The following is a 26,797-nucleotide window of genomic DNA, read 5'->3' as shown; positions in this document are numbered from 1 at the left end:
TGTATCTCTGGTGTCCAATCCTGTGCCCTTTAAAAAACAACTGGATTGTACTGTTACTAGGTCTCAGAGTTCTGTACATGTTCTAGATAAAAGTCTTTCATCAGATACATGATTTGCAGATGTTTTTTTCCCAGATACTAGCTTGTGTTTTCATTCTCAACAGTGAGAACTTTCAAAAGGCAAAAGTCCAATTTAGAAATTTCACCTTTTATGGATTGTGTTCCCCATCCCCCATGTGGCTTGTTCCCAGACCATGGATGGAACCCATGCCCTCAGCAGTGTAAGTTTAGAGTCCTGACTACTGGACTGCCAGGGAATTCCCTATAGATTGTGCTTTTAGAGTACTAAGCAGTCTTTATATAATGTAATCCAGAGTCGCAAAGATTTTCTCCTATGTTTTCTCTAAAAGTTTTATAGTTTCAGGTTTTACATTTTGTCTGTGTCTGTAGTTCTTTTTTTTTTAATAGTTGTTATTGACATATGACATTGTGTAAGTTTAAGGTGTATGGTGATTGTGGCTGTAGTATTAGCTAAACCCTCCACAAATCACATGCATAATTATCATTACTTTGAGCGTGGTGACAGCATTTAACATCTTAGCAGCTTTGCAGTACATATACAGTATTGTTGACTGTAATCATAATGCTGTACATTAGCTCTCCAGAACTTAACCCATCTTTTTGCTGCCCATGGACTTTATCGAGTTACAGTGAGCAGGTTTCTCATTGTGGTGCCTTCTCTTGTTGCGGAGCACAGGCTCTAGGGCACGTGAGCTCAGTAGTTGTGGTGCAAGGGCTTAGTTGCCCCATGGCATGTGCAGTCTCCCTGGACCAAGGATCAGACTCATGTCCCCTGCATTGGCAGTTCAGTTCTTGACCACTGGGCCACCTGGGAAGTTCACAATTCTATGTATAAGTGACATCGTATGGTATATGTCTTTTTCTTTCTGACTTCACTTAGTATGACAGTCTCCAGGCCCACCCACCCATGTTGCTGCAAGTGGCATTAGTTCATTGCTTTTTATGCCTGAATACTGTTCATTGTCTATATGTACATGTTTATCCATTCATCTGTTGATGGACATTTAGGTTGCTTCTGTGTCTTGGCTATTGTAAATAGTGCTGGTATGGGGGTGGGGGGATGCATGTCTGTTTTCACATTAGAGTTGTCTTGGCATATATGCCTAGGAATGGGATTGCTGAAAGTGCCCACACATAACTGGCAAACCATTATGGTGCAGTTGGCTTTTCTCATGTATCCAGCATTGTTTACGATTACAAATTCTTTGTCTTTAGAAATGCATATTCTCTTATAGAAATGGATACATTGTGATAGTTTCATCTTTGAATTATCTTTTGATAATTATCATTTGTACTAGCTTCAGTCATGTGTATTTATGATTTACTTTTTGGGAGAGTTAGTTGGTAGTATAAAGCTTTTTTGGGTTTTATATTACAGACTCATATGCATATGAAAGAATAAATTCTCTGTTCTGTTGGCCTGAGAATCTGACTCTATCCATCTTTCTTACCTCAGAATACACCCAGTGTGTATTTGGTTCATCTATTTGGTGAAAGAGGATGCACTGAAGGGAGTACCATATAGGCAGTAGTTTTATTAATAGTGGAAGGAGAAACTCTGTACAGAAGTTTGAACCTTAAAAAGAACTACTCGAACAGAAGTTTTTAATATATTTTCAAGAACTTTTCTTTTTCTTTGTATTTGGAAATTCCTTATAATTTATAAGACATATTTTTATTTCATTTTACTTTTAAGTAGGAAAATTAAAGTTCATTTTGTGATTTTTTTTTTCCAAGCTCTAAATGTTTTGTGATGACTGAATTGAATTAGATATTCTGTCACCCTGTGGTTAGATTGTGTTTTGTTACTTTGTTTTCCTTGTGTAAACATATGGACAGGCTGAACTGCCCTAACTTGTTAGTTTTGTTTATTTATAAAATTGAGCATTTCAATACATTTGCTTAGTGGTATTATTTCTCTAGTGAATTGTCTGTTAACATAGCATTAATAATTGGGTTTCTTCAAGTTTTTTCTTCAGTTTGAGTTCTTGTATAACATTTGCATTTTTGTCACATGTTGAGATATTTTTCCTGTTGACTCAGCTATTTGGGGGTTGAATTATGCTGGGTCTTCTCTGTAGTACATGGGCAGTGAGTGGACCTAACTGTCCTTTGGCATGTGGGATCTTAGTTCTGCGACCAGAGATTGAACACTTGTCCCTTTCATTGGCAGGTGGATTCTTAACCACTGAACCAGTAGGGAAGCCCCCAACTTAATTTTTTTAAATTTATTTATTTTTAATTGGAGAATAATTGCTTTATATCAACATGAATCAGCATATGAATCAACATATAAATAGGTATATGTTCCCTCCATCTTAAACCTCCCTCCCACCTCCCACCCCACCCTATCCAACCCCTCTAGGTTGTCACAGAGCACCCATTTGAGCTCCCTGCATCATACAGCAAATTTGTGGTAATTGTATATATTTCAGTACTACTGTCTCAATTCATCCCATCCTCTCCTTCCCCCCTCTACAGTTCCTCACATGCTTTGTAAACATTCACTTGGCTTGGTCTGCATCTGAAACCCTTAATGTGAAGTAGATGCCTGTGTTCCCAGGTAATTCAAAACAAAGGAGAAATGTAAACAGGCAGTGGGATTCTTTAGGAACACAGAATTCTGGGTTGGAGATATAAATTTGACATACACAGTTGGTAGTTGAAGCCTTAGAAGTGGGTGAGATTCCTGCAGACAAATTGAGGAGGAGAAAGAAAGTAGTGAGAGGATGGGTAGCACAGAAGGAAGGATTGGTCTTCGATGGAATGTAAGGAAAGGTACACTTCCTTTATTGCAGTGATTCTGAAGACTGCTTACATGTTTAGAATAGCCTGAGGAGCATTTTCAAAATAAGAATTGATAATCAGATCCCACCTCACAACTCTAGAAACTGGTATGTTTTAAAATCCCCAAGTGATTTTAATTTGCAGCAAGGACCACTGCTTAGCATATATATGAAGGTAAAAGTCGCTCAGTCATGTCACCTGAGCCACTAGGGAAGCCCAGGAATACTGGAGTGGGTAGCCTGTCCCTTCTAAAGCGGATCTTTCCGGCCCAGGAATCAAACAGGGGTCTTCTGCCTTGCAGGCAGAATCTTTTACCAGCTGAGCTACCAGGGATGCCCTAGCATATATATATATATGCTCGTAGTAAATCATTATATCTTGAACTTTTGTGTTTTTTCACAGTCACTGGGAGGGCTTTTTAAAGCACAGTGGTCTTATCCTCAGTTTGATTCAGTAGGTATGCGTTTGATCCTGAGAATTTGCATATCTAACAAGTTTCTGGATGATCCTGAGAACTACTTTCAACAACAGATGAAGGAAGGGCAACCCTTCAGAAAGATGGATGTAGATGCAGGTGGGCTTGTAGGTTTGCCCTAAGGAAATTAAAGTTTTTTTATGTTACTGCTTTTTTTATGATGTAGGCAGGTGAGGGTCTCCATGAGTAGTTGTGGTTTTAAGAGAGGTTTGGAGATTCTTAGGTGTTAGACTTCCTGGTGGCTCAGACGGTAATGTGTCTGTCTACAATGTGGGAGACCTGGGTTCGATCCCTGGGTTGGGAAGATCCCTTGGAGAAGGAAATGGCAGTCCACTCCAGTACTATTGCCTGGAAAATCCCATTGACGGAGGAGCCTGGTAGGCTACAGTCCATGGGGTCACAAAGAGTTGCACACGACTGAGCAACTTCATGTTCATGTTCAGGTGTTAAATTGCCATCAAATGAGGGTGAAAGAAGAAGTTGACAGTTTTTATTTTACACCAGTTACCTTATTTTCACCTGAAGAAAGATCCCCTTGAATCTTAATTTTGTCATCTAGTGAATATGCACTGTCCTCTTTTTTGTCACTGGAGAGGAATAGTCTTCCTGTATATCTTTGTCCATGTTATTGGTAAAAATGTGTCAACAAAAGAGATTCTCTGAGTATAGCTGTCTTCACACTGTCATCATTAGCACCCTTGGGATAAAATTAATTATATACATCCTTGCACCTATGATTGCAAGCGATCTATGTGTTAATGTAGTTCTTTTGGTTGCAGGTGAGTGATTTACACAATTTATTTCAAATTGTAAATGTATACTTGGAGAAGCTAAGTAATTAGTTACAGGAGGCAGCATGGTATAAACCGACTGACCAGAAGCCTTGATTTCAAAGCCAGTCTCATTTGCCTATGAACATCAGTTTCCTCATCTGTAAAAACCAGAATACTAACTATATCATAACATTTTTAGTCTAAAATGAGATAATAGATGTCAAGATTACAGATAAACTTTATGGAACCACATGAACATTGTATGTTAGCTGTTATGAATGTAAAATCATACCTCTGGATGTGATGCTTATTCTGTAATTGACAAATGTAAAACCAATACATGAAAGGATCTTTATGATGATAGGACCTACTCAGGCGTTCCTTGACTTTGAATGCTTTTTGCGTTACATCCTATTTTGGTACTGTCTTTAGCTCTCATGCTTTTAGCTATTGTTGGTTTCTTGTTAGATTCACTACCTCCTGCCCTACTTCTACTCTCAAAACAAATAGAGCAAACATGCACAAAAAAAGAAACAATTCCTAAGATTGATAATGTATATCTTTATAAATTGAAGAGAAATAGTATGAGAGCTAATCTGTATCACCTCCCCTGTGTATTATTAGGCTAGTTTTTAATTAGGGTATATTAATTCCAAAGATGAACATTCTCTTTGTATATGAATGTTCATTAAAATACTGTTTACTTCTCATATATACAGAGACTTTTGACAAGTGTACACTATTTCTTGAACACTTTACTCTGTAGTGAAATAGAATATTGTGTCTTAGATTTATGAGGGAGTGTTCTACCCTTTGCAGAATGCATAGAAAATAGAATGTTCTTTCTATTCTAGACTGTTAAATAAAAGATTCTTGTTAGACACATATTGCCTGAAAACACAGGCATGCAGTTTATAAGAAAAGGATGTTATCCTTCTGTCACATTTGGACTCCATATGTGTAAGCCGATCATGCCGGTCATCTCAGTCCTATTAGGTTGAATAATATTTGCTTATTAAACAGAAAGACATTCTCCATCGATTAACTGTAGTTCAACTGTTCATCTCAGTATGGCTTAAAACCCATATTCTCTATACGATAGTTAAGTGGTTACAAACCATAAATAATATACTCACCAAGCACATGGCAGTTTATTTTGATTAACTTTGTCACATGTTGGTTGTTGGAATTTTATAGTATTAAACGGGCTCATGAAACTATTATTAATGTGAGTTATTAAAGAATGATTTAACATCTCATTTTTATTTTTCAGAATTTCTGTGAACATTTGAATTTACTAAGTTTTTAGTAAACTAAAATGTTCCTCCTTAATTCTCTTTCTTCTGTTAATCTTACAGACTGATTTTAAGGGGTGTGGCAGAAGGTTCTAGACTCGATGAGTTTCCACCGAAATGTCGGAGAAGTCAGGCCAGAGCACAAAAGCAAAGGATGGGAAAAAGTATGCGACACTCAGTTTATTTAATACTTACAAGGGTAAATCATTAGAAACTCAGAAAACCACAGGTGAGTAAAATCAAGTGGCTTTTATGTTTTTTATAATTTTCATGGTTTCATTTTATTACTCTAAATCACATACTAGAGCTATTGCTGTTAGGATCTAGGTAAACCTGTGTTAAAGCAGCCCTGTTTGCATTGTGCTTTTTATGTACATACACATCTATGAGGGGATATGAAGTTTTTAAAGTTAAAAGTTTATAAATGTTTTAAAATGTTTATTTTTTTCCAGTTTGTTGTCAGCAGAAAGTAAGTTAAACTGTATGGTTCCAAAGGGGAGACTTGGTTAATGAGATTAATAGGTATAAAGCTAAAAATATTTTAATCAGATGTAGTTGATTTATAGTGTTTGTTAATTTGTGCCATATAGCAAAGTGATTCAGTTATACATATATATACATTTTTATATTCATTTTCCATTATGATTTATCACAGTATATTGAGTACAGTAGGACTTTGTTTATCCATTCTGTATATACTAGTTTGCATTTGCTGATCCCAAACTCCCACTTTACCCACTTCCCCTGGGCAACCACAGGTCTGTCCTATATGTCTGTGAGATTGTTTTATATCTTATTTATTGTTTCACGTATGAAGTTTTGAGTTTAAAATCAGTTCCTTGGGAAAAAGTACAAAACAGCACTGTCAGTGTTTTCTTTTTTGTAGTTTATAGAGTTAGTTTAGCTGTTAGAATTTTTCAAGCATCTGTTTAGTGACTTGATAGTTAATTTGAATACAACTTCTTCCTTGGGTCATGTTGCAGGTTTGTGGCTTAGTTTTAAATTTTTTTTCTTAAAATATTAGAAAATAATAGCTCAAGATTCCATTAATTCCTATTGTCTTTTGTGTTGTTTTAAGAATAAAATAGTTACTAAGAAAGTTGATGTTACTGATCTTTAGTTGCAGCTCGCCATGGATTACAGAGTCTTGGAAAAGTTGGTATTTCTCGGCGTATGCCTCCACCTGCTAACCTCCCAAGTCTCAAAGCAGAAAACAAAGGCAATGATCCTAATGTGAACATTGTACCTAAAGACGGCACAGGATGGGCTTCAAAACAAGAGCAACACGAAGAAGAAAAGTAAGTCAAAGTCTACTAAAAAATGAAATCATTCCCCATTCTTTATGTTTGAGTCCCTTCTATGTGCTAGGTGATATGCTATGTGTATTACATATATCATGCCCTTTAAAATGTTTTATATATAGTCAACTCTAGTGTAATTTTTACTAGGAGTGGGTTTAGTGGCAGTATTTTCAGGTGTCAGGGCAGAACAGATGACAGAAATACTGGTCACAACTTTCCTTTTATCGTACACTGTGTTAGGCTCCCTCCTATTCCTCACCAAATCAGGCATTCTCTTTCTATGATTTAAGAGTCATTCTGTTAAATAATTTCCACAAAGCTTAGAGTTTCTGTCTGCCTCATTGAAACTACCTGATGTACATCATAGGTAATCAAGTAATACTATTTGAATGAATAAAGAATTAATAAGAAAACTGGCATGGAATTAGTAATGTCCCTCTTAATCATAATTCATTCAATAAATATTTAGTATTTAGTATTCTGTGTCAAGAATTATGCAGGGCTCTTGGTTTATTGAATGACCAAGCCAAGTAGTGGTAATTTTTAAAAATAGACAAGAAAATGAGTGCTTGATACTTTTTGTCTATAACTATTACTAAAGCTCTGGATTCTGAGGAGCTTTATATGATAAATGCTACTACTTGGGTGAACCTTATCAAAGGCTTATTGTTCTCTACTTCTTAGTTAATAGAATTATTTTGTAGTAGCAAGTCAGTTTTAGGTCTGAGTATACCAGAAATATATTGCATTTCTTAAGTCTGTTAACTGTTTTATTTTTAAGCCTTAACTCATTGCAAGGATTGAATGAAACTGTGAAAGTGAAGTCGCTTAGTCGTGTCCAACTCTTTGCGACCCCATGGATTGCAGTCTACCACACTGCTCGGTCCATGGGATTTTCCAGGCAAGGGTACTGGAGTGGGTTGCCATTTCCTTCTCCAGAGGATCTTCCCGACCCAGGGATCGAACCCAGGTCTCCCGCACTGTAGGCAGACGCTTTACCATCTGAGCCACCAGGGATGTCAGTTGAAACTGTAGACCCTTGTAAAACACCTTTTACTCATGGGGACACATCAGTCAGGTTGCTATGACTTCTTTTGATTAATAGTAATATATAATGGTGAACCTATTGACTGCTGAATGGAGAGCTTGCTTATTAGCCTTTGCTCCTGGCTAATCCCACCAATCCAGACTGTATGTATGCCTATAATGTTATTTCTAATTATAAATGTTTACTTCTTCAAAAGTAATTTTTGGTAGCTATGTTCAATAATGAGTGCTTCTATTTTTTCTCTCTCTCTTCCTTCCCTCTTCCCTTCCTTTCCTTCCAAAATTAAAAACAAAGCTGTCATCTCCTTGGGTTATTCAAGGGTAGAAATAAAAGAGGACAAAAATAGCTGTACTTCTTTTAAAGGAATGTTGCAGAGAGAAAGCATAGGGGGGGTGCATCTGAGTAAATATGTAGCCAAAATCATTTATATACAGATTTAGCTTAAGTGAAATATTTATTTTGTTTAAACATACAATATCTGAAATAATGGATTCATATTTTTTTAAGAGCACCAGAAGTTCCACCAGCACAACCAAAACCTGGGGTTGCAGCTCCCCCAGAAGTAGCACCTGCTCCCAAATCATGGGCCAGTAACAAGCAAGGTGGGCAAGGAGATGGTAAGTAGACATTAGCTGGGGAAACTGGTTAGGCTTGATAGTTACTGAACAGCCAGACAGAAGATAAGGGACAAATTATACTGTTTTGGCAGGGGCAGAGAACACTGTCAAAAGAAATTATTAGACCCTTAAAAAAAAGGATCTTTTAAAAAAATCTCTTGGGCTAGTTAAGTTTCAGTATTAAGACCTATATATGAGCCAGTAATAGGAATCAAAGAAGTAGTCTTTAAGATACCCCAAGCCCCATATTACTCTGTCTTTACCCTCTGTAACCAGACAAAATCTTGTGCCTTCAGTTCTGAGACAGAAAATACCCAGACATTAATGTTGATTGCTGTAAACCATATTAATCTCCATCCGTGCCCTTTAACCTTTTCTGTTTCAAGCATGCTACTCCCAGTTTCCATTGTAGAGAAGATCTAGGAGAATAGCCATCAAGGATAGTAGCTGTAATACTTCCCTCCCCGCTAGGAATGATGGGCTTCCCAACAAAATTTAATTTCCCCACTTGCAAATATGTCTGTAAAACATACAGAGAAACCCGTCTAGGCCCTCAAGCTAATAAAGTCAGTTCTTTTAGTTTATGGAAGTGTAAAATAGGCAGGCAGGTAGATAGGCAAATGAGTGAATAGTGAGGTGCCATCAGTATCTCAGCAGTTAAACAAAAACATCATAGCCTCACCATATTTGTAGTGTTGATTCATAAATTCTGTTTTAGTAATGTTGTTTGAACTGATTCTTAGTGTTATTTATTAGCAAAAAAATTTAACTTGTGTTGAAAATGAAAGGAGTCATAATAAAAGAGAAACAGAAGTGAAACTTTCCTCGTTTGCTGCACCAATTTTAATGAGTCTGCCAGAACGATGTCTGGCAGATTCCTTTCTCAGATTTTTTTTTCTCCTCATGGCTGTTCATTAACTTTGCAAGGGATTCTAATTCTAGATAAATTGAAAATTTTATGGATATGTACAGTCACCATTGCAGTGTGGAATAAATTACCAGAAAAAGGAGAGAGCTCTATCCTGGAAGGGTTTTTGTATTATCTTCAGTATTATATGTTGTTGTTGTTGTTGTTTTTAATGTTTAGGAATCCAGGTGAATAGTCATTTTCAACAAGAATTTCCCAGCCTACAGGCAGCTGGGGATCAGGAAAAAAAAGAAAAAGAAGCAAATGATGACAACTACGGACCTGGACCCAGTTTACGCCCACCAAGTAAGAATATTTTCTCTTAGTAAAAGTGTAGAGTGAGATTATATTTGTGTTCTGTTTTGATACAACCTCCTGCCTGCTGCTGTTGTATGTAGTTTGAAAAGGCAGACAGTAACTATAATTGATTGCCACTTAAGTATGGTTTTTACGTGAACAGCATCAGTTTAACTTGAGAACTTGTTGGAAGTATGTGTCTTGGGCCTCACACCAACCTACTAAATCAAAAGTTAGCATTTTAACAAAATGACTGGAGAACTTACATCAGTATTTGGTTATTTTTACAATAGTAAAAATTTTTAGCAAACCTCCCCGATATGCAAATGTTTATGTATAAATTTTATCCATTCATTTGCTTTCTGCTAATATTCAGGGATCCCTTGCTTTCTGAATTCAAACTGAGGAGCTAATCAGTTTAAATAGTAAGAGATACTTGTATTATATGCATTATAAAGCAGAAAATAAAAATAGAAATGTAAAATCTTTGAGAGATTTTAAAATGTCTAATGAGTTATGTTGGATTCATAGTGTTGTTAACAGATACCTCAAAGGACCCTGGACCCTGTACAGGGTTTTCCTCTTTGCAGTAATAGTTACAAATCCATGTATTTTTATAACCTGATACATTTTGTATTTCTTTGGCTATTTCTTATCAGATCTGAGTAGATAATTTTTTTTTTAATTATTGTTATGTGGTTGATGAGTTTATATTAGGAATAGTAGTGTCGACTCCACTATTGTTTAGTTTCTTTTCACCAGTTATCTGTTGCTGTGTAATGTATTTGGCAGTAAGATAACAAATTGAACTGGACATTTCAGTCTCTGAGGGTTAGGAATCTGGCAGCCACTTAGCTGGGGGTTCTGCCTCAGGTTTTGTTGGTTCTCATCAAAATTACAGTGAAGCCTTCATCTGATGCTGACTTGACTAGGCGTACTGTGTCAAGCTCTCTCATGGCTCATTTGTGTATGGGCAGCTCACAACATGAATTCCTCAGAAAAAATAAGGAGGGACAGACAGACATCTCTTACTCAAGATGGAAACCCCTAGGCTTTCATAGCCTGTTTTCAGAGAAGACCGCCAACACATCTGTCTTACTCTACAGGTTGCACAGACCAATCCTGGGACACAGTTGAGTGGACTACACCAGGTGTGAATAGAAGGAGTAGAGACCACTGGAACCAAACAGGGTTTCCTTGTAAAACCAATTATCTGTTTTATCTGGTTACATGTAGTTGAATCAGGTTACACAGACACTAAATCTGTGCGCTTGGGCACATGTAATAGGCAGTAATAGATGGAAAATGAATGAGAGCATGCATCACTATCAATCCTTTTGGGGTATAGAACTCCCTTCCCTCAGGACTACTCTGGTATAACTGATTTTAATCTCTGTATCAAAAACTGGTGAAGCTTGATAGGGAATTCCTAATATTTTCTTCCCCAACCCCAGTGTTTGCTTCTGGAGGTACCCTCTGAGGTGTATCCTCTCTACTTTGGAAGTCACTGCTCTGACTACCTAAACACCTTCAAAGCCTAGATACCTAGTACAGCCTAGGTTAGACTTTCACTGTTCCTTCACTATGCTTACTTGATTTCTAGTACAGAGTAGATTAGACTTTACTGTTCCTTCACTGTGCTTACTTGATTAAATATTCTTGAAATATGCCTCACTTGGTTTCACTCTGTTCCATTTTGAGATTTTCTTTGTTTTCTTTTTTTCCTATCTCTCTTCACACCAGATGTTGCTTGTTGGAGAGATGGTGGCAAATCTGCTAGTTCATCTTTAACATCTGACCAAGATGAAAAGCCTGGCCAGGATGAAAGCACAGCTGGAACATCAGAGCAAAGTGATATCCTCAAAGTGGTAGAAAAGAGGATAGCTTGTGGTCCTCCACAGGCTAAACTGAATGGACAACAGCCTGCCCTTGCTTCTCAATACAGAGCTATGATGCCTCCTTATGTGAGTATTGTTGAATCAGCAAGGGGTTAAATAAGAGGTTTTTGCTCTGGATACCAAGGGAAGAATTGGAATGGGGAAAAGTTTAGGTCTTTATTTTCATTAACATCTAACTAAAAATTAACATTTCCTTTGATTATGAATTTAGGAATCAATCACAGCAGTACCTGAGTTTTATCCTTTATAGGCATCATGTAACATTACATTAAGATACTGCAAATATTTTTTATACTCAGCATAACTTCAAAATAGTTATTAGTGTTACTTACTGAAGCATGCATGTTACTGTATCACAAATTTTGTTTTTTAAATATCGTGGGGACAGAATTTTAGTATAATTAATTTCTTAGTAATCCTGTGTTTTCAATTATGCATTTAAAAACATTTTTATGAGATGATGTCCATAGGATTTATCAGACTGCTAAAGGGGTTGTTCATGGCACAAAAAAGGTTAATACCTGCTTTAGTTCTAAAGTTTTTATTAATATACCTTTAAGTGTTTTTAAAATCTTTTTATAATGAAATATTTTTAACATTCAAAAATAGAAATGATTAAAAGAAAGCAGGAACTTTCTTCTTCCCCTATCTGCCATACATCTTCAACAATTACCAATTTGTGGTACATCTTGTTTCACTTACGTTTCTCACCACCTGGAATTACTAAACAAATCCTAGTAGATCATCTCATCCATATATATTTTAGATTAGATTTTAAAAGAGAAAGACTAGGGGAAAGCTCACAGTGCCATTATCACACATATAAAAAAAATTCTTCTTTAAATACTAAGTCATTGTTCCAGTTTCCCTGATTGTCTCTTAATTAGGATCCAGATACCATCTATTCTTGAGATTGGTTGGTATTTTTCTTAGCATTTTTGTTATCTATGGGTATCTTTGCCTCCATCTCTTACTTTCTTTGGAGCATATCTATCACAGTTTGTTACCCGTGGAGTTTCTCACAGTCTGGGTTTTGCTGATTCTGTCCTTGTAGTTTCATTTAATGTATATTTCTGAGGGGACTTGCCTGGCAGTTCAGTGGTTCCACACTCCCAGTGCAGGGGGCACAGGTTCAATCTCTAGTCAGCGAATTAGATTCCACATGCCACACATTGCACCCCCACCTCAAAAAAAAGAACCTAAGAGTGGCAGGGGAAATTTAATTTTGAAAGTATGTATTACTATATATACTTCTGACCCCTGTATTTCCTATAAATTTGTTGCCCTCTTTTTGTTTGCTCTCAGTCTACTGTGAAATTGTATGGCGAGTTACATGTGTTCAAGTAAATAAATTTACGTTTTATTTAACCATTCTAAGATAGAGGGAAATCAATTATTAGTACAATTGCTTGTTGAATATTTTCTTTAATTATTGGGGTGTATAATAAGATCGGTCTTAAATGCTAACCTGACCTTGAGTAATGATTTGTATCCAAATACTTGTCTCCTGGTATTTTTCAAGTTGTGCTTCCAAGGACCCCTGAATTTCCAGATGTGGGGGTGGGATAAGGGAAGGTAAGAGGAAAGATCAAGTGAGCTCTGTTACCAATTTCATCAATGAATTTATTCAAATAAAGTGTTTCACTAAACAAACATTTTTAAAAATATTATATATTGAAAAGTTGTTTCTACAATGTTCTTGAGGCAAATTCCTAAATTTTAAACATTTACCACCACATAATATCTATGCCTAAGTAATCAGCAGAAGGATCTAATGCAACTTAATCTATGACCATTTGCCTCCAGTTATCTATTTGCTAATTTCAGTGTGGAAGTGAGATGGAACCAAAAATTCTCTGGAGTATTCCCCAAACACAAAGCTGCCCCAGTTGAGTTTCAGCTGTTGCTTACCTTAATTAACTTTTGCCCCAACCCTTCTTAGAAATTTCTTCTTTACATAGCACAATCATATAAGCGTAGCTTTTCTTCAAGTATGAAGTAATTTCCTCATCTAATGGTTTTTTTGTTTTTAAAGAAAAACTAATCTATTTCAGGATATAAATTATGTATTTAAAGTAATACAATTTCATTTTTTTAAAACATAATTTAACCTGGATATGAGCAGAGTAAATAACCAAGCACTGCTTGACATTTCTTCCCTTATAAATCATAGGTTAATTCCCTTGGTATTACTAGTTGTCTTCATAATCTATCTTACAAATTTTCCTAAAGTCAGATTCACAAAGCCAAGTTCCCATGGAGAGCATCATCTTTGGGTCTTTTTATGTAACTACTATCTGTGTAATAACTTGACTCAGAATCCACTTATGCCCTACCCATAGAAAATCCCTCAATTAGCTGCCTGCCCACTTCCTCCCTCACCTTCCTCGGGTTATGGGCTATCCTTGTATCTGAACTGAGTTCTTTACCAACAAATCTGCTCTCAGTTACTCTACTCTTGCATTAGGATGGAGGTTTCACGTTGTATCATTTCACATCTTTAAACTTGGTTAAGAAAATTGAAGTTTTCTGAGGTGCATGCATGTTGTGTTTATTTTCAATTTCGTGCAGTTATTTTTATGTAACTTTGTTAATGAGATAACAGAAGTTCTTAATATGATGTGTCCTAGTTCTTACCTCTTTGTAATGACTTGGTAGAGGCAGTAGTTTTATAAATGGCTTGTTATTGACAGTGAATGATAATCTATACCAGTAGATAAAATTCTGTATTCACAGTGCTATTTATTTTAATAATTTCTATATATTATAATTTCAGGCTTAGGGGTAACCTTTTTTTTTTAATAACTTAGTAGCTAAATTTACCAATTTTGTTTCCTTTATGCAGATGTTTCAGCAGTATCCTAGGATGGCCTATCCTCCTCTACATGGTCCCATGAGGTTTCCACCTTCTTTATCTGAAACAAACAAGTAAGACTACTTGTTAAGATTTTCAGGAGGTTGAGTAGATTGTGGGGATTTATTATTCTGTCTTCAAGGTACATTTGTCATCAACAAGTAATTGGTTAACTTTCATCAATAGAACAAAAATACTTTAATCTTCTAAAACATTAAATCACTTGACATAAAATTCTGAAAACTGAAAATTGTGGCCCCCAAAATGGATGGCACTTTACTCCGTCTTCCTTCCATGACGTTGATAACCCCCATTCTTTTTTTCCTTAATTGTAAACCTTGAGCATCCTCCTGAATGATGATTTTCCTTCAAGTTCTTTATTTTCAGATGAATAGGACTCTTAGCCATATAGACTTCTAATGTATATTTGTTTTATTTTAAATGCTTGAAAATTTTGCTGTTAAATATCTGCATAAGAAACATCATTATGTATTGTCTTAAATTTATGTGTTAATCTTAAAGTCTTTTCATACACATGCCAGTGCAGAATACTTTGTATATTACCATGTAGAAAGCATTAATGTTGAATTGAAGTTAACTAAATTCCAGTCTTTTACTATTTTCCTAATTTAGTATCATTAAAACTTGGTATCCTTTTTCCCTCATAACCTGTCACTGCTTAGAGGCCTTCGAGGAAGAGGCCCACCTCCTTCATGGGCCTCTGAGCCTGAACGTCCCTCCATCCTTAGTGCATCAGAACTGAAGGAGCTTGATAAATTTGATAACCTAGATGCTGAAGCTGACGAAGGTTGGGCAGGTAGGAGACAAGATTAATAAAGCACTTTTAGATTTTATACACTTTGAAACAGTCAGTCTGAATTCTCCTTAATTTAATAGGTGCTCAGATGGAAGTGGATTATACAGAACAGCTGAATTTCAGTGATGATGATGAGCAAGGAAGTAGTAGTCCTAAAGAAAACAGCAGGTAAGTTGTGATATCTGTTACTAATAATAGTGTGAATTTGTTAATGTAACATGGACCACTTATTTAATTTTATTTTTGCCTGCTCTGGGTCTTTGTTGCTCACAGGCTTTCTGTAGTTGTGGCGAGTAGGGGCTATTCTCTAGTCTTGCACGGACTTCTCTTTGCGGTGGCGGCTTTTGTTGCAGAGCACGGGCTCTGGAGAGTGCGGGCTTCAGTAGTTATGGCCTGTGGGCCTAGTTGCCTCTTGGCATTTGGAATCTTCCTGGACCAGGGAGTCCAGGAAGTAAGCCCATGTCCCCTGCAGTGGCAGTTGGATTCTTAACGACTGGACCACCAGGGAAGTCCCACATGAGCCATTTATGCAAAGAGTTTTCATTGATAGGTATTTGCTCCCTGCTTATAGAATTTCTGTGTCCTACTCCGAGGATTTTTACTGGGTGGGAAGGTGATTGATGAGCCAAAGTTTCAAAGTATGAATAATCAAGGAATTAAGAGTCTGATGTTTCTAAAGAAAATACTTATTTTTTTAAAAGAAGCTGTTTATATGGCTCAGTCCCTAACCCGTTCGCCTAAAACTATCACAACATTGTTTGTTAGTTGGCTATACCCAATACAAAATAAAAAGTTAAAAACTGCATAGATGCTTGTCATCTAATGGAGGTACTTTGAGAGACCGTATCAGGGATCATTTAAAACTTTTTACTTGCTTGACCTGATCCATATTTATGAAACTGGAGAAAACTTACTTGGGTTACAACAGCTGCTTCAAGTCTTTGATTTTTTTAACTTAACAAGGAGCAATAAGTTCTTGGGAAATGGGAGCTTTTCCTTTTTTTTTTTTTTTTAAAAAACATGGGGCGAGGTCAGGAATATATGGGTCATAAAGCATAAAAATGGGGCTCTTAAACAGGAGCTTGCATGTACACATCGGTATAGTTTTTCAGCCATAATGTTGTAATACATTGCTGTTTGATTATCAGCTGTGAGATGCCTGTGATTTGTCATTACTTTTAAAATACTATAGCTTGATTGCTCTTTTTCACTAAATCAGAACAAATTAGAGTAAATGAGAATAATTAATTATCTGGAGTATTAGTTGCATTCAGATGAGAGTTTTGGGTGAGAATAATAGAATAATAGAAAATGATGGAATCATATTGTGTGTCAAGTGGGTGTGTCTGTATTTGACAAGTACTCTATTGCAGCTTATATCTTGTGATAATCTGGCCAAGCCCAGGCATTGCAGCTTATATCTTGTGATAATCTGTCCAAGCCCAGGCCCCATCTCATTGCAGATAATAGCGTATATTTCTTGAGTGAATAAATTAGCACTGCTCAATTAAAAAGCCACCTCATTCCTTAATGAATTTTCCCCCAAAACTGAATGAAAGTAATGTCTTTTTTATGTTGAGAAAATGCATTTACTTAACATTTATATTTTGTCTATTCTATTTATTATTTCACTTGGGTTTTGATTCTTCAGTGAGGATCAAAGTTCAAAAGCCTCTGAAAACACTGAAAACCGAAAAGAACCAGATGAAGTTTCCAACACCAAATCATCTTCTCAGATACCTACCCAGCCATCAGTAGCAAAAGGTCCCTATGGGAAAGGACCGCCATTTAATCAGGTTTGTGGGAATCATGAGGTTCTTGTCACTGCAGACAAGGGACAAGGATAAATTAATCTTATAATCATGGAGTTGGAAAAAGACTTAGGAAATGGAAACTATATATTTTTTCTTAAAGAGACATAAACCATAGACTTATTGCATACCAATAAGAGCTGTGTAAGAACTAGTAGTTGTCGAGTAGTATATGCTAAACCACAAGTTTGAATTTCATAAGCCATTGGTGAGTCGTTGGAAAATAAATTTGTGAATTCTGGAAAAGCAGGTTTTTAAAATTAATTATTAAGTAAAACCTGTATTTTGTGTGACTTTTAACTGACATAATAGGGAATGATGAATGAACAGAGAAATATAGACCATATCTTCATATGTGTGTGTGTGAGATCCTGAAATATAAAAACAAGTAACTAATCCATTCATATCTGGTTCCAGTGTTTTAAATGTTTCTTTTCTTTATATAAACTTAAAAAGTTTAGTCTGCCATTAGGAAAAAAATTCCATGAAAAGAATTGGACCTATATAAATAAAAATTTGAAATTAAAGGCATAATTCTCCACAGCCAGATTACTTGGGCTACAATTCTAGGATTTTTACACTAAGAATCTACTTTTAACAAAGTTATTTTGTGTTTGTAACTTTATTGAAATGCTTGAGTGATTCTATAGAATGTAGTTATAGGGACTGATGTATTTTTATTTAAAAAGGAAAAGAGTAATGATGTTTTACTTTTTGCAGTCTTTTGGTCTCACTGAAAAACATTACAGTCAGAAATATTTGAAGTAGATATTTTTTATCTTATTTTGTAAAAATTATTTTCTTTATAATAGGAACGTGGACCATCATCACACTTGCCACCACCTCCAAAGTTGCTTGCACAGCAGGTAAATCTTAATTAAATGCTTGTTAATGGACTGTAGGTATTATTTGCCCTGTTTGTTACAGTGGAAAGGTTCTGTGTTTCTAATTGATAATTTTTATGAAATAGTTACCAACCTTACCTTGTAGCTGCACCTCTTTCTTTAGCTTTCCCTCTTCCTTCTCAGCTCATTAGCATGCTCCTAATTTTTCTAAGAAAATAAAGAAGCACCTGTTCTTCCCAATCAAGTACCTTTCCTGTACTGACTTTTTTTCTATTGTCCTTGTTCCTTAGGACCACCTTTCTACTTGTTCCTGGATCCCATCTTTGTCGGTTACCAGTAATATTGTCTCTCACCTTTAAAAAAAGTTTTAAACACCAACCCTTCTTCAACTCACTACAGTTCACACCTCCCCATCACCACCACCAATTTCCTCCCTATATCTCTGTTCTCCTTCATGGCAAAATTGTTTTAGTGAGTTCTTTACACTTCCTGCCATCACTTTCTCATTAACCCTCTCCAGTTATACTTTGATCTCCCAGTATACCTTTGAAAAAATGTTATTATCAAGATTAGTAATGACTGTTCCATCTTGCCACAATCCATTCTCCTGTATTCATTTACTTAATCTCAGCAGCAGTTAGCATAGGTAATCTCTTCATCCCTCCATCCTTCTAAAATTTTGCTTTTGAGGTATCACAGATATTAACAATCCACAGGCCTTCCTTCCTTGATCACTCTGATGTGATAGGTGCACATACCATCACCGTCATCTGCACTAGTCATTTTCCTTTTAACCACTGCATGCTCTTTGTAGCATTTCTATACACATACAAGCTAAAACTAAAACATTTAGCAGAAAATGTAGAAGAAAGTCTTTATGAACTTGGGCCAACAAAAATGTCTTGGATGAGACAAAAAAGACATGAATTAGAAAGAAGAGATTGATCAGTCTGATTTTTTAAAAACATCTCTAAGGCAAAGAAAAGATCACAGGAAAAATATTAGTAATTCATCTGACAAGGAACTTATATTGGGTGGGGGGGGGGGGTGGGTGCACGTACGTGTATTTAAAAACTCTTGAAACTCAACAATGAGACCAAAAAGTCCAACAGAATGATTTGAACATTCATTTCACAAAGTAAGGTATACAGATGGCTAGTAAGCACATGGAAAAATGTTCAACATCTTTAGTTCCCAGCAAAATGAAAACTAAAACCACATTGAAATTTTGTTACATGTCCAGAATTTTCAAGGCTGATGGCACCAGATGTTGGCAAGGATATAGAGCAGGTGACACCCTCATACATTGCTGATGGAGCCATAAAACCTGTAATCACTTTGGAAAACAGTTTGGCAGTTTCTTATAGAGAGAAACACATAGTTGCTATATGACTTGGCAGTTCCATTCCTGGGTATTCATCTAAAGGAAACGAAAACATGCATTTACACAAATACTTAAGCAGGAATGTCTGTAGCTGTCTTATTCCTACTTAAAAACTAGAAGCAATCCGAATGTATGTCCGTCCACAGACGAAACAGTATGCTTCTGATGCCGTAGTATCCAGCAATAGAATTCAGCGAACAGTTGTTGTACACTGACCCCAAAACCCCTACCATGAGCACCAGAAGCCAGATACAAAACAACATAACTTATTGTATTCATTTTTGTGAAATTTTAGGAAAGGCAGAACTACTCTATACTATAGAAGTAGATTACTGGTTGCATGGGGTCAGGGATTCATACAGAGGACTGACGAAAATGCTCTATATGTTGAATGGGGCAGTAGTTACATAAGTTTATCATTTGTCCAAAGTCATCAAACTATACAGTTAAAATATATGTATCACATTTTATGTAAATTATACTTCAGTAAAGTTGCTTTTCAAAAAAATGCTTACCCTGTGTAAATTAGGTGTGCTTATATAATTACTTTGTTTTTGCAGTTTGTCTTTGAGGTATAGATTAAGTAACAATACCAGAGAGATGAAGCAGTTTTTCTAAGATAAACTGTTAGTAAATGGTAGAGTCTGGATTTATGGTTTGTTTCTTTGGTTGGTTGTTTTTAGTATTCAGTCCAGTGTTTTCACCATATCATTGTTATCTCTTTTGTAGGAATTCTGAATAGTTACATGGCTTTTAAGGTTTCTTCACCCTAGTAGCTATTTATCAGTATTTTTAAAGCACATTTTTAAGTTCTTGATGTTTCAGCTCTTCATGTGTTTTTTTTCATTCTGCTTGTCTTTGTATAGTTGCTGACATTGATTTTAGACTTTGTAGTAATTGTTTTAGAGCACATCAGTTGAAAATTAAATCAGTAAAACTCAGTCTCTCAGGTGATCCCCTCTCCACCATGGGCTCTAGATATGAATCTCTCTTTAAACATAGACTTCTCAAAAAAAAAAATTCTCTACCCAGCCTGCTTTCTAGGAATTTCTTCTCCTTTGGCGTGTCAGCAGCAGCAGTGTCTCTATGTGCTTCACTTGGCATCTTTGACTGTCCACTCTTTCCTTGTAACTGTACCCCGATCTCAGCTCATGTGGTGCCATGTTGCATCTTTATGGATTCTTTTCTCCCTCTTTAGGCATTCCATCTCTCGCAGTTACTACTAAAGCACTCATATTCTAAATTTCCTTTGTCTCTAAATTTAGATTTTGAAATATATGTTGTGGCAGCTTCTAGTTTTACTCAGCAAATACTGAGTGAGCATTAATGTCTGGCACAATAGATAGGTACATGCTCAGATAATATTAGATGGCTGGATTAACTATTCTAGAAACTTATCTGGATATACTGTTTTCCCCACATTGATTTTGCGTTTAATGTGTATGTTTTTCAGGGAAATTTTCTGGTATTCCATGGAGAATTTTGCTCCTGCTATATGTCTGTGATATATCCTGTGTTGTCATACTCATCTGAGAATTTATTTTAAAATTTCAGCATCCTCCTCCAGACCGACAGGCAGTACCTGGAAGACCAGGCCCTTTCCCCCCCAAGCAGCAGGTCCCAGATGAAGATGAAATATGGAAGCAAAGAAGAAGGCAACAGTCAGAACTTTCTGCAGCAGTGGAACGTGCTCGTAAACGGCGTGAAGAGGAAGAGCGAAGAATGGAAGAACAAAGGAAAGCAGCGTGTGCAGAGAAACTTAAACGACTGGATGAAAAGCTTGGCATAGTGGACAAACAGCCCTCTCCAGAGGAAATCAGAGAAAGGGAACGAGAGAAAGAACGAGAAAAGGAACGGGAACGGGAGAAAGAACTTGAAAAAGAACAAGAGCGGGAGCAAGAAAAGGAGAGGGAAAAAGAAAGGGAAAGGCAACAGGAAAAGGAAAAAGAACTGGAGCGAGAACAGGAAAAACAGAGAGAAATGGAGAAGGAAAGAAAGCAAGAAAAAGAGAAGGAGCTAGAACGGCAGCAAGAAAAGGAAAAAGAACTGCAAAAGACGAAAGAACAGGAAAAGGAATGTGAGTTGGAGAAGAGAGACAGAGAGAAAGTGGATGAAAAAACTGAACACAAAGAACCTACTTCAGAACCTATGGTAGAAAAACCAGAAAGTGAAAACAGCTGTAACAAAGGTATGATAGTCTTGTTTGTCCTTAAATAAGCTTTGCAAAAGGCTTCCTATTACTTATATTGTGAATGTTGTATGTTTGTATATTTTTAAAATATGTAATCCAAATAAAAGTGATTGATGTTTTTTGGTTATAGGTTGAATTTTATTGGATACTTTTTTTTAAATTGAATACTTGAAAATGTGGGTTTTGTTCTGTAATTTTTTTATTATGATAAAATTCATGTAGCATAAAATTTAGCATCTTAACCATTTTTTATTAAAATGATATTAAAAGCACTCATAATGAACTATCACTGCCATCTATCTCCAGAACTCCTTTCATCTTGTGAAATCAAAATTCTGTATCTATTAAACAATAACTTCCCAGCCCCTGGGTGGTGATTCTGCTTCCTTCCTGTGGGTGTGATTGTAACTGTTGTCAGTGCCTCGTGTGGGTGGAATCATATAGTATTTGTCTTTCTGTGACTGACATTTTTATCATAATGTCCTTAAGTTTTATCAGTTGTAGCATGAGTGAAAGAAAAAAAAGAAAGGATAGAATTTCCTTCCTTTTTAAATCTACTAATTCATCATATAAATGCATACACACACCATATTTTGCTTACCCAATCTGTTGATGGACACTTGGGTCGATTCCATGTTTTACCTATTTTGAATAATATTGATGTGACTATGAGTGTACAGATATCTCTTTGAGACCCTACTTTCATTTCTTTTGAGTCAGGCATACCTCAGATGTTGCAGGTTTGTTCCAGACCATAGCAATAAAGCAAGTCATGTGAATTTTTTGATTTCCCAGTGCATATAAAAGTTATGTTTACACTATTCTACAGACTATTAAGTGTGCAGTAGCATTTTCTTTAGAAATATATATATATGTGTGTATATATATATATAGTATATGCATACCTTAATAATACTTTATTGCTAAAAATACGAACTGTCACTAACCCTTCAGTAAGTCATCATCTTTTCGCTGGTGAGGGAGTCTTGCATCAGTGTTAATGCTGCTGATGATCCGGGTGGTGGTTGCTGAAGGTTGGAGTGGTAGCTGTGGCAAATGTCTTAAGATAGCAATGAAGTTTGCTGCATCAGTTGGCTCTTATTTTACAAATGATTTCTCTATAGCATCAATGCTGTTTCATAATTTTATCCACAAAAAATCTTTCAAAATTGGAGTCAGTCCTCTCAAACCCTGCTGATGCTTTACCAAATAAGTTTATGTAATAATAATCTAAATCTTTTGTTGTCTTTTTAATAGTCTTCATAGTCATCCCCAAGGAGTAGATTCCATCTCATAAAAACCACTTTCTTCGTTCATCCATTGGAAAGCAGCTTATTGTCTATTCAAGTTTTGTCATAAGATGGCAGCAATTCAGTTGTATCTCAGCTCCACTTCAAATTCTAGCTCTCTTGCTGTTTCTGCCACATCTGCAGTTACTTCTTCCACTGCAGTCTTGAACGCCTCAAAATTGTCCAATACTAAGTTGAATAACAGAAGCAAAAGGAGGCACCCTTGTCTTCTTCCTGATCTTGCAGAAAAACTTCTCAGCCTGTCAACATTGAGTGTGGTATTAGCTGTGGGTTTCTGATAAGTGGATTTTATTATGTTGAAGTAGTTTCCTTCTATTCCTGGTTTGAGTATTTTTATCATAAAAATGTGTTGAATTTTGTCAAAAATCCTTTTCTGTATTAATTTTGATGATCATGTTATTTTCCCTTCATTCTGTCAATGTGTAGTATATTGATCAATTTGTATATATTGAACCATCCTTGCATCCCAGGAATATATCGCACTTGGTAATTAGTATACTATCAGTATATTGCTAAATTCTGTTTTCTAGTATTTTGTTGAGAATTTTTGCATCAGTGTTCATAAGAGATATTTGTATTTATCTGCAGTTTTCTTGTGTCTTTGTTTGGCTTTGGTATCATGTTGATGCTGGTCTTGTAAATTAATTAGGAAGTGTTCCCTCCTCTTCAGTTTTTGGAAGTTTGAGAAGAATTGATGTTAGTTTTTTAAATGTTTGGTGGAATTCATCCATGAAGCCATCAGGTCCAGGACTTTGCTTTGCTGCAAGATTTGTGATTGCCAGGTCAATCTCCTGACTAGTTAAAAGTGTTCACATTTTATATTTCTTTGTGATTTTTAGTGTTGGTAGATGTTTTTGTTTGGGAGACTGTACATTTCATCTAGGTTATCCAGTTCATTGGTGTACAGTTGTTCATAGTTCTCTCATAATCCTTTTTATTTCTGTAGGATTGGTAGTAGTGTCCCATTTTCATTTCTAATTTTAGTAATTTGAGTCTTTTTTTCCTTAGTTTACTCTCCCAGCTAAATATTTGTCAATTTTGTAGAGCTTGTCAAAGAACCAACTTTTGTTTTCATTGATTTTTCTCTATTTTTCTGTTCTCTCTTGATCTCTGCTGTGAATTTTATTTCCTTCTGGTACCTTGGGTTTGGTTCTTATTCTCATTCCTTAAGTCATAACTCTGGGTTATTGATTTTGAGAGATTTCCTATTTTTCCTTAATGCAGCCATTTATAGCTATAAATTCCCCCCTTTACTTTTCTTGCATCCGGTAAGTTTTTTTATGTTGTGTTTTCGTTTACATTCATCTCTTCGGTATTTTCCAACTTCCCTTGCACTTTCTTTTTTAATTTTTTGGTTGTTTAAGAGTGTTATTTAATTTCTTGGAGAAGGAAATGGCAACCCACTCCAATATTCTTGCCTGAAAAGGCAATAGACAGAGGAGCCTGGCGGGCTGCAGTACATCAGGCTACATGACTGAGCATGCATGCATGAGGGTGGAGAGAGATGGGCTGGTAGCAGTAAACTGGTAGAACTAAAAAAAAAAAAAGTTATTTAATTTCCACAAATTTATGAATATTCCTTACTTCTCTAGTGGTTTTGAACTTCTTTCCATTTTGGTTAGAGAAAAAACTTTTCTATATCTGTCTTTTGAACTCTTTTGAGAGTTAATTTGGGTCCTAACATCATCTGTTCTGAAAATGTCCTTGAAAAGAATATATATGCTGTTTTTGAGTAGAGTGTTCTGTATATGTCTGTGAATCTAGTTGGTTTGGTGGTGGTTTAGTCACTAAGTCATGTCTGACTCTTTTGACCCCATGGACTATATAGCCTGCCAGGCTCCTCTGTCCGTGGGATTCTCCAGGCAAGAATATTGGAGCGGGTTGCCATTTTCTTCTCCAAGGGATCTTCCCGGCCCAGGAATCAAACCTGGGTCTCCTGCATTGTAGGCAGAGCTACAAGGGAAGCCCAGAGTTGGTCTAGTTGGTTTAGTAAGTCCTTTTTCCTTACTTCTTTGTGGCTGTTCTATTCATCATTGAGATAGGGTTGTTGAAGCCTCTGAATGTACAAGTATGTATCCCCCAGTATTTTGCATCATACTTTTTTTGATGGTCATGTTACTAGGTGTGTAAATGTTTATAATTGTTGCGTCTTGCTGTATTGAACCTTTTATTAGTATTTAATGACCTTCTTCGGAGAAGGCAATGGCACCCCACTCCAGTACTCTTGCCTGGAAAATCCATGGACAGAGGAGCCTGGTAGGCTGCAGTCCATGGGGTCACTAAGAGTCGGACATGACTGAGCGACTTGACTTTCACTTTTCTCTTTCATGCATTGGAGAAGGAAATGGCAACCCACTCCAGTGTTCTTGCCTGGAGAATCCCAGGGACGGCAGAGCCTGGTGGGCTGTCGTCTATGGGGTCGCACAGAGTCAGACACCACTGAAGCGACTTCGCATTAGCATTAGCAATGACCTTCTTTGTCTCTTGTAAAACTTTGATTTAAAGTCAGTTTTATCTCAGTGTAGCCACCCTGCTCTCTTTGGTTACTATTTCCATGGAATGTCTTTTCATTTTCAGTTTATTTGTATCTTTGGATCTAAAGTGAGTTTATTGTAGATATCATATAGTTAGATGACCTTCAGTTCTATTTTGTCAGCAAAATAGTATTGGCTTCATACATAGATGCTGATTCTTTTACTCTTTTCTGATTCCACAGCATTTAACTAAATGAAATCTCCTTTGTTTATACATGGGTTAATACCTCTAAAACTTAAAGTTGAATAGAGTTTAATGGGAATTTTGGATTGTCATAATTAAATGACTGCTCCGTTCATAATTTCATATTTGTTTTTCTACCAGCTTAGATATATAAAAGCTTTCATAGGTTATCTATATGCTTACCAGAATGCTTCCCTTCCCCACCCCCCCAAAAAAAAACTTTGCTGGACTTCCCTGGTGGTCCAGTGGTTAATACTCTGTGCTTCCATCACAGGAGGCATGGGTTCATACCTGTTGATGTGTGGCACCGCACCCCCCCACCCCCAAAAAAAAGCCTTTGCTAGCTATAATCAGCTGATGTGTTCTTCCCAAAATTGGATCATAAACTCTAATTAATAGAACTATGCTCCAAATTTAAAGTTTCATCTTAGTAGAGTTAACAGTGATTTAAGATAGAAATAGTTTTATTTCAGTACATTTCTGTTATGGAAATACTGAAATTTTTTTTTACCGTAAAACTCATGCTGTTTCTATAAGACAATGCTGCTTGAAGTTATAAAGCTATTTAAAGTTTTCCTTTAAGTTTTTAATCTGTATTCTAAGTTGCCTTCAAATTTGGTCCTTAATGTCACTATAAAGAGAAGTAAGAGTGTTTTATCTCAACTTTTTCTTATCTCAACTTTTTTAGAAAATAAGATATAGCCCGTGCAGATTGTTTAGTTACCACATTTCACAGATTTCTTATATTAAGCAGTCTAGAGATAATTTGATGTTGATTATGGGCTTTTATTATGTATCCTAAGCACTTAGCTCAAAACACTTAAAAAAGGTAAAGCAAAAGTTCTCACCACAGAAATGAAAAATATTTTATTACTTTAAAATTGATGAATTCTGAAAGAACAATCTTTGAGAATTTTATTCGCAATTAGTGAGAAAAGACCATGAATTAGAAATAAGGAAATTCCTTTAATTAGTCATAGTTTTGCAAGCAAATACATGTATTGACCCTGATTAATTTACCGTCAACAGCGACTATATATTGTACATGGACTAATTTTAGTTTTGTTTGTAGTGATCATTATTTAGTGGCACTTGTATTTTCATTCACATTTCATATGTCCTCTGATGGCAATTTAACTTTAGCTGGGTTTACCAGTAAGGTGTACCCATTTCATTTTTAAGTGTTGCACCTTCTTGGCTGTCTTTTCCCTCTTAATATTTTATCATTTTTAAAACATTTTTAATATCGAATGTAATACAAAGTGTGACTTTTGATTCTTTACTGCGTGGTTTTACATTGACTTTACATTAGCTTTCCCCTTAAAATTCACCTCTGATTCTCTAAGAAAAGAATTTATAACATAACATGGCTTTGTAGTTGTAACAAAT

At 36.0% G+C, this 26,797-nt stretch overlaps 1 protein-coding gene across 14 annotated transcripts in view; it reads left to right on the top strand.

Moving 5' to 3' along the window:
* Nucleotides 1-26,797, top strand: part of PRRC2C (proline rich coiled-coil 2C) — a 95,334-nt gene that overhangs the window by 22,659 nt on the left and 45,878 nt on the right. For 11 of the 14 annotated variants that reach the window (XM_070385295.1, XM_070385299.1, XM_070385297.1 and 8 more), the window contains 11 exons: nucleotides 5,474-5,639; nucleotides 6,531-6,708; nucleotides 8,267-8,376; nucleotides 9,464-9,589; nucleotides 11,324-11,544; nucleotides 14,324-14,406; nucleotides 15,016-15,149; nucleotides 15,230-15,317; nucleotides 16,801-16,945; nucleotides 17,773-17,826; nucleotides 20,744-21,377. In XM_070385295.1, coding sequence (XP_070241396.1) covers nucleotides 5,528-5,639; nucleotides 6,531-6,708; nucleotides 8,267-8,376; nucleotides 9,464-9,589; nucleotides 11,324-11,544; nucleotides 14,324-14,406; nucleotides 15,016-15,149; nucleotides 15,230-15,317; nucleotides 16,801-16,945; nucleotides 17,773-17,826; nucleotides 20,744-21,377 — 1,885 coding nt within the window. In that variant the 5' untranslated portion in view covers nucleotides 5,474-5,527. The remainder of the gene's footprint in view (nucleotides 1-5,473; nucleotides 5,640-6,530; nucleotides 6,709-8,266; nucleotides 8,377-9,463; nucleotides 9,590-11,323; nucleotides 11,545-14,323; nucleotides 14,407-15,015; nucleotides 15,150-15,229; nucleotides 15,318-16,800; nucleotides 16,946-17,772; nucleotides 17,827-20,743; nucleotides 21,378-26,797) is intronic. The other 3 variants (XM_070385296.1, XM_005902401.2, XM_070385298.1) reach the window with 2 other exon arrangements.

Source organism: Bos mutus, chromosome 16 (genome assembly GCF_027580195.1).
Source record: "Bos mutus isolate GX-2022 chromosome 16, NWIPB_WYAK_1.1, whole genome shotgun sequence".
Classification (NCBI taxonomy): Eukaryota; Metazoa; Chordata; class Mammalia; order Artiodactyla; family Bovidae; genus Bos; species Bos mutus.
This window is presented reverse-complemented; position numbering and strand designations above follow the sequence as displayed.